Source organism: Myotis davidii, unplaced genomic scaffold (assembly GCF_000327345.1).
Source record: "Myotis davidii unplaced genomic scaffold, ASM32734v1 scaffold247, whole genome shotgun sequence".
Lineage (NCBI taxonomy): Eukaryota > Metazoa > Chordata > Mammalia > Chiroptera > Vespertilionidae > Myotis > Myotis davidii.
The window spans coordinates 3,623,179-3,631,780 of record NW_006299593.1 but is presented as its reverse complement, the minus strand read 5'-3'; the positions used below and the strand labels follow the sequence as shown (position 1 = coordinate 3,631,780).

Below are 8,602 nucleotides of genomic sequence, written 5' to 3'. Positions count from 1 at the left end.
TATGCATCTGGATGTACAGAGCTGAGGTCCAAATTGGGCAAAATGTCTTTCAAAATCACTTCCCTTGCCTCTATTTTCTAGTGCAATATGAGTTTATAACCCCAAGAGTTTTGTGAAAGGGAGGCTGATGGTTTCCTAGGTTATAAAACATGGCAGACATCTTAGGGAAGCATTCAATGGGTGAGTGGGGGCAACGTACTAGAAATCACATTCCTGATTCTGGCTTGAACCATCTGTGTCATCCTCCTGGAGCTGTCAGAACAGCTTGAGAACTGCACTACTCTGGTTCCTCCTGCACAAAGCCCATGATCCCTCATGGGGGTGGGGAGGTTTAGACCACAGCCAGAGTCTCGGTGTCCTTCCAACTGGCCAGCTGCTGGCAGACCCATAAACTTGAGGTGGATAATCTTAAGGTGGACCAAGGCCTTACAGATCATTGCTGTCAGGAACACTTCCCAGTTCCCAAGTGGGAAGACTGCAGAATGGGAAGGCTATAAGGGTTCTACCATGGGCAAACCGGATTTCAAAATTCAGGCTTAGCTTTCAGTCATCTGCTTGTATGTCTATGTATTAATTCATTTACTTAGGTGAATCCATTTGGACTCTCATTTTCTTTTCCTTATTCTTAAATATTCTTCACGAAAAAACATTCATAAAGGATATTGTTAAAAGCAAATCAAATTAAATGTCAGGGAGGAAACTAGAAATTAGAGCACTAACTCCACTCATCTTGAAAGAAATGCTTTCTGGTATCCCTCCAGGTCACATTGGAGCAATGAAGGCGAGTGAAGACAAGGGACAGAGGAATGGGAGAAAGACACGAGGCTCTGGGGCAAAGAAGAAAGAGGGAAGAAAAAGGGTGGACAAAACAAACACAGAGGTGCAGAGGCAAGGGGGAAATACTAAGAATTGAAGAAAAATGTTAAGAAGTGAAGTGAAGAGACCAACAGACAGATCCCTTCTGGTTTTTCCCCTCTTGTTCTTTGAAAATTTTATTTTGTCCAAAAAATTTAATTCTCTGATTAGAACTGCTTATAATTTTACAGACACATCCTGGTATAGCATCCAGATCCCTTTTCTCTCATCCCCTATGTGCCCTCTCCCACCTCCTATACCTTCTGTAGCAATAAAGGCCAACATTGGCCATGCTTTCCTATTATCTCAGAAGCAGATGTCACCCTGAAGCCCCACTTTTTCCTTTCTTGACCAGACACCGCTCCCTCGACCACATTGGTGCCATGATGGGTTTATTCTTTGCTAGTGCACCTTAAAGCCACTACCTCTTGAACCCATTTGGTTTCTGCATCAAATAACACCTCTCCTCGCACATACAACATCCTTTACCATTCTGAGTGATGGCAGACACTCAACTGATGAAAGCCCACCTACATTCCCAACAATGTTTAGGAAACGTAGTATTTCCTAGGATGGTGAAATCCCTGGTGCAAATTATCTTGACATAGCTCCTACTCAGAGAAGAGGTGACTGAGAGCATACCATTGGCTTTTAATATATACATATTTGATTGAGTTTTGCATGTGTATGAGTCTAATCTACCTCTATAGAACCAATAGAGCTTTATAAGCTTATATGTACACATATACATACACATAAATCTATCTTTTGACACTATATCTCTGCTTAGGGATTGTTGTTTTCAAATCGACATAGAAGAAAAATAGCATGATCTTGCCATTTGCTGTTGGAGGTGGCATTGTCAGGAAATGGCAAATCCAGAGAAACACAGATCAGAAGGAATGAGACTGTATAACAAAATAAGCATTTCTTACAACAAACCAACCTGTCCATTTCCCTAAGTAAACCTCTATGATCTGTACACCCTTATTAAATAATCTTATTAAATAGGCACATAAAATATACACATATACAGTTATTAAATAAGCAACACTAATCCTCTTCTATCTGCAGCCACACTCAGAAACAGCCATGCCTTCATATTTAAACTTGTAAGTGACCACGCCTTTGTCTAAATAGAGGATGGAGATGGGCTCCAGCTTGGTGGGCACACAGCAGGCTTTGGAAGCCTTCTGGGAATTCTTGAGGTGGACCAAGGCCTGGATAATCGCATGTTTTGTGGGTGTGAGATGCTCTGCCAGGGGGTAGTTGCAAACACCACGGCACTCATAGGCTTCATATCCAGGCGGAGCGATGATCCAAGAGTCCCAGCCAATCTCCTTGAAGTCGATGTAAAGCGGGGTCCTCTTGCAGTAGTTTCCTTTGGCGTTCCTTCTGATGCGGGCAGTGGAGTCATAGATGATGTTTGACCTCATCTGCAGCAGAGCCTCTTCCCCAGGACCACTGGAATAACCATCCAGGCCCTGGTTGTCCAGCTCCAGAAGTTGCTCATGGGTGATCATTTCACTCAGTTCCTCTTTCTCTTCCTTCTCACTGCTTTGGTCATCAGAAAACACGACAATCAATGGGACGTGCTTATTCTGGGCGCTGGTGTCTATTTCCAGTTGTCCCCGGCCAGTGCCCTCAGTTTCGTCGTGTCTGCTCTCAATGTGGACTTCCAGCTGGTGGGTGGATGAACCTGACTTTTGCCAACGTCTGATGGCACTGGTGACATCAAAAGTCTCCCACTCACTGTTGGTTCCATAGATCTCCTCTGACACCAAGACCAACATGTTTCTTTCACCCTCGTTGTCCTCTGTGTTCTCAAGTACTTCAAAAATTGTAATTTTCCGGTCCACTCCATCATATATCATGCGATCTCTTTGCACCAGTGTGTACAACCGAAGTTCAGCCATGATGACCTCTTCATGGTGGGGGATGGACACATTGAAGAGGAGAGGGTATTTTCTGAGCCCATTAAAACTGGCTGGTTGGGAAAACAACTCTAAAAAAAAAGACAAAAGTGACATTTACAGTATGTCACAGAGAAAAACAGACACTTATTTATGTCATAAGAAGGCTTGTCTATGAAGGAAATTTGATTCAGAGAGAATAAGGGGATATAAATGAAAATAAACACAATGTTAGCATTCTCTGACACAGAAAACACTGCAAGGTCAATGGTAGAATATTAGACTGAGTTAAGCTGCCAAGACTAAACTGGAAAATGGCAGTCTAATGAATTGTGAAAAACTTACCCAGCCTTGCATGCTAGCCTGTCAGCCTCAGAATTATAGCACTGGTATGGGCAAGTCCCCAATTTTTCTAACCAGTGAAGAGATAGCAAATGAAACATGTTATGGTTGTTCTTTTCTTTTAAAAAAAAGTTTATTGATTGATTGGTTTTGAGAGATAGAGACTTCAATTTGTGTTCCACTTATTTATGTATTTATTGATTGGCTCTTATATGTGCCCTGACCAGAGATTGAACCCTCAACCTGGTATATCAGGACCATGCTCTATCCCACCAGGGCAATTGGTCTTTTCTTGACACTTTTCAGAAGGCTTCATAGTTTGTCATATTTGCATGTAATGGGTGGAGTCCCCACATAGCTGGCTGGCACTGTTCTTCCTAAAGACCTCCACCTAGACCAGAGGTTGGTAAACTATATTCCATGGGTCACCAGTCTTGGAAGTAAAGTATTATTGGAACACAGCCTCACCCACTCTTTCTGTATTGTCTGTGATGATGGTTGCACTACAATGGCATAGCTAAATAGTCCCAAGAGAGAAAAATCCTATATAATAAAAGCCTAACATGCTAAGTGTCCGGTCGTCTGGTCAGCTGTTCAACCAATCAAGCGTAATATGCTAATGATATGCTAAGGCTGTTAACCGCTCACTATCATGTGCACTGACCACCAGGGGGCAGACGCTCTGACTGGTAGGTTAGCTTGCTGCTAGGGTCTGGCCAATCGGGACTGAGCGAGACTGGCTGGACACGTCCTGGAGACCTCCTGTGGTTCCTCCCCAGCTGGCCAACCTCCCGCATCCCTCCAGTCCCCAATCATGCACCGGTGAGGTCCTTTGGCCTGGCTTGTGCCCTCTCACAATCTGGAAACCCCTCAGGGGATGTTGGAGAGCTGGTTTCAGCCCAATCCTGCAGGCCCAATCCTGAGGGACCCCACTGGTGCATGAATTCATGCACTGGGCCCCTAGTGTTTCATAAAACCTATGAAATGTACTATTTGTATGGCCCTTGGTAGAAAAAGTTTGCTGATCCCTGCTCTAGACACCAAAGCCTGACAAGGCCAAGGAGACAGCTATCTACCAGGAGGGTCACAGCAGTTGATTTGGGGTGTGCAGTCCTTGACTAAGAGAAATAGGGGAAATGAACCTTCGGGATAAATTGGTTGACTTAGTCTTATACCCTTAGCACCTGGCATGGGGTTTGGCACATACAAATCATTCAAGAATATTTATGAAATAAAATTTTAAAGGTCCTTTTATCTTAGAAACACACCTCCAAATATCATCATGTTGACTTTCTAAGAATTTTATAAGAGTCCAACAGCTCCTGTAGTCTTGCCCCAGATAATACATGTCTAAAAGGAATTCTTGAGGGCATTTGTCATCAAGCAAAGGGTTCCATGACACCGAAGATGATAAGCACCACCAACTGAGGGATTGATTCTCTATCACCTTTGGCAGCATTTTCCCGATGTGTACCCCATTCATGAACTTAATATTTTTATTTAACTTGATCTGATTATTTTATACTTTCAACCTCTTTTAGACTTTGCTTAAGCAACAGCATTTATGAAATGAGGGGTTTGAGGTGATATGTGGATTTTTTCTAATTTACAATAGTAAAAGTGTACAATTATTTCACAGCATTTACAGCTTCCTCTAGATTTGACCTAAAATTATCTCATATACTGCCAGTAGAAAATATTGGTCAATGGAATGCATTTCAACTTTCTAGCATGGCTCTCAAAACAGCTATAACCAGGTCTTAACTTCTTGATCCAGTCTTTACTCCCATTCATGCTCGCCAGTGCATGAAACATTGCAATTGTTCCATTGATCTTTGTTGAAAGATGAAATAAGCTGTAAACCCTGTTTAAAATACACTGATATCTTCATCACTTGTGAAAACACCCCTTTGCTTTATTGTATGTTTCACCTTGGGATTGGTTCTTCTGACCTTTGGAAAGCCTTATTCCCTCATTTCCAACTACCTAGCTGTGACTCTTCCCTGTGGAACCTTCCCTCCCTTAACCTCCCATCTGGATACTCACTCCCTTCTGAATCACTTGAGTACTTACTCTCTATCTCTCCTTTTACCTTTGCCATGTACATCCTTGTATTTCAGTTGTCTCTTCGTGAATGGATCTTCCCAACTAGACTATCATCATGCTGGCAAGTACCACATCTTAAATTCCTTTCTATGCCTTTAATCTGCAAGATTACCTTTGAGGCAGCACTTTAAACATATTGATTAATTGATGATCCCAGGCATCAGACCACATTGATATATAAGTGTAACATATGTCCTTAATACATATGGGAGTTGTCCCCTCCTTATAAGAATGGTGGAGACAGCTCACCTTGGGCAGGGAACATGTGAAGACCAAAAATAGGGGAGTGGACTGGTTGCTTGACCCATGAGAAAAGTGCAGAATAAAAGCTCACTCTAGTGAGAGGAAAGGATTTCAAGGGAACACTGGGAAACTTGGTGCTCATGAATATGTTCACTATTGTGATTGTAGTGATGGTTTCAATGGCTGTTTACTTATGTCAAAGGCTATCAAATTATACACTATAAATATGTGCAGTTTATTGTATGTCAGTTATCTATAATAATAAAAGCATAATATGCTAATTAGACCGGATGTCCTCTGGATGTCCTTCCTTCCGGACAAAGCCACAGAAGGCAGGGGCTGTGGCAGAGGCAGCAGAGGCAGCAGAGGCCCCCGGCCGAAGTGGAGGCAGGTGGGGGCGAGGGCCAAGGCCCTTGCATCAATTTCGTGCATCAGGCCTCCAGTACTTCAATAAAGCTGTTTAAAAATAAATTCACTGTGCATTTGCATATATAGTAGGCAATAGGTGGAGGAGTTACATTTCTAAGCAAATTTCATGTGCCAGGTGTTCTGTAAACATTGTTTTATTTAGCTCTTACAATGTCCTTCCAATGCAGGTATTGCTACTCTGTGCATTTTACATCAGACGAAACTGAGCCTCAGAGCAGAGAACTGACTTCCCCCAGATGACAAGATGCAGTCAGAGCTTTGATAGGAATATTGGTCATGCTTTTTCCACCTTCGAGGTGGCAATTGTTTCCCCTCGATTAGTTAGATTTGGAGGGATTGGGGGATTTGTTTTGTTTTGTTTTGTTGGTCTTTGTCTCCTTAAAGCTGCACTGAGCAGACCCAAAGAGTCAAAGAGAGACAATAGCAGCCAGTAGGGCGAGCCCAGGGCAGCATTCCTGTCCCGGGGACTTTGTGTTCCCAGCCACAGACTGGCGGAGCTGCAGTCTGAGTTGTCCATGGAGTGGGGCCCCTACCCTTGCTGATCTCTAGTAATGAGAAACTGTAAATGTTGCTTCCTGACCTGGATCATCCACATCCTCCAGAGAGAGGATGAGAAACCCCAATTTCCCTGGAGGACAGGAGTGGCTCTGAGCCAGACACAGGCTTCAGCGCACAGAAATACTAAGGAAGGACTCCCATGGAAGAAGACTGTTCACTGGCAATTCAGACTCACCTCCAACAGAATCTGTCATTTCAGCTTTGCCATTTCCATTGTGTTACTAAATACCAGATCCAATATGTTACTAAATATTATAAATTTTGGTCTGGCAACTAAATTTTTAAGGCACACAGTATCTCCAGGACTAAGCAATACCTACTCAACATTTTCTGTAATGCCTAGAATTTAGGGAATTCATCAGGAATAACTAATGTTTCTTCAACACTTCCTAGGAAATGGAATGTTTCTTATTCAGAACCTCTTTTGAATCACTCTATTGTGTTGTATCCCCAATATACAGATCAGGAAATTGAGGTTCAGAGAAATAACACGCATTATCCACAACTACTAAATCAACCTGTTCTCAAAATTCCAAATCTCTGAGCTATTTCTTTGACACCACCTTTCTCCTTTTGAGACAGTCTGGCCAAAATCGATCTAAACCCTATTTTTCACCTGGCTCGTGTCTATAAAGCATAACTGGTAAATATTAAAGAATTAGTTTCTTTAGACCCACCGTTTTTACCATAGATATTAGATTTTTGGAGGGGCCAACTCACACCATAATAAACAAAGGATTAACTTCCAAGGTCATTAGATTTAGTTACTGAATAAAGATCTGGGAGGAGAAAATACATCTTTCCACTGATATGTAAAGCTTGTGCCTCACTCTTCATAAAGGCACAGATTTAAGTTGGGTCATTAACTGGTCCGTGCACACTTCCTAGAAACTAGAAACAGTGTTTCAAGGATATACATGTCACATCAAATGCAACCAAACTGTAGGCAAACTCTCTAAAATATAAGCTTCCATCTTGTTTGAGCATCTTTTAAATAAGGCCACAAAAGGGAAACTCGTCCAAAGCTTGAGCGAAACACAAATCACAACTTCCTGATTTTCATCATTTTTAATCAAAATAGAAGTTGACAAACTTTGTAATCAATCAAAAGCCAAGTGGAAACGGAGGCCCATCTGAAAAGTGACGGACAGCGGAACAGTAATAGGCCAACATTAACTTTTTGTATGACTTGCTGTCAAAATTTAAACATTTTTCGAGATCCCATTATAATGTCAAAATGGTGGAGACTTTATAACTTTGAATGAAAAGATATTCTTTGGTACCTTGCAATACCATTTGGAAAATAAGCATTAAAATGATACAGGCCATAATGTGTATTGCTTTGTAGGTCTGTATGTCTGTATTCACTCTTATTCGCTATAGCATGCATTGGGAATTTATCACTCCTTGAAAAAGATCCAAGCCAAATGTCACCGATAGAATGTAAACTTACCTTCATTTTTGAAACTCCTGATGATGTTGGCAGATGGCATGGAGGTGCGGTCGGTGGCAAACTTGTTGTAGAGTTCCAACATGTACTCTGGGGGGTCCACCCTGGCGGAGTCCTGCATGGGGATGTCAGACAGGTTCAATGTTTTGAGAAACTCGTTCTTCATGCTCTGCAGCAGTGTGTCAAAGTCAACACCATCTTGCTCCGAGAAGACATCATCGAAGAGGGGCATGTCTTCTTCCAGAGGCGACTGCTCCAGGCTCATGATAGGGCTTCCAGAAGCAGAGTGAGCCGCCAGGCAGAGGAGAGCGCACAGCTGCAGGGCCAGAGAATCCATGACTCTGCTCAAGCCCCCAGGCCAACCCAGGAAGGTTTAGCTCCCCTGGGCTCTAAGTGGCAGTTTTATCTCACTGAGCGTCAATGTCTCCTGTCACTGGAGACAAGTTTGGAAACTCTTCCTCTCTCTCCCTCCCCCTACCATTCTTCCTCTTCCCCCAAAAGTCAGGTTGCAGTAATTGGATAACAAAATACCCTATAGGGGCCTAGCCTTTCTTATCTCGCTAGTGTAAACTTGTGCACCAGATTTTGTTTCTATCTTGCAATCCCTTTTTCTTTTAATGAGCATTTTGTAAACATTTCCACATTCTGACACTGGCTGAGAGATAGGACAATTTTCTCCTCACAGAGGCTCTGCTTCCCTTCCTTT

At 42.5% G+C, this 8,602-nt stretch overlaps 1 protein-coding gene across 1 annotated transcript; it reads right to left on the bottom strand.

Moving 5' to 3' along the window:
* Window positions 1–695: 695 nt before the first annotated feature.
* BMP10 (bone morphogenetic protein 10) lies at window positions 696–8,390 on the bottom strand. The gene is made up of 2 exons (XM_006775332.2): window positions 7,900–8,390; window positions 696–2,860 (listed from the first exon to the last, which is right to left on the bottom strand). The coding sequence occupies exons 1-2, from the start codon at window positions 8,231–8,233 to the stop codon at window positions 1,920–1,922; spliced, it is 1,275 nt and encodes a 424-aa protein (XP_006775395.1). The 5' UTR covers window positions 8,234–8,390; the 3' UTR covers window positions 696–1,919.
* Window positions 8,391–8,602: the final 212 nt, after the last annotated feature.

Bases quoted from the DNA above. Each gene is read 5' to 3' on its own strand.
- BMP10 (XM_006775332.2), bottom strand. From the start codon at position 8,233: ATGGATTCTCTGGCCCTGCAGCTGTGCGCTCTCCTCTGCCTGGCGGCT. The intron at 2,861-7,899 runs GTAAGTTTACAT...CTTTTTTTTTAG, and splicing joins CAGGAGTTTCAAAAATGAAG to AGTTGTTTTCCCAACCAGCC.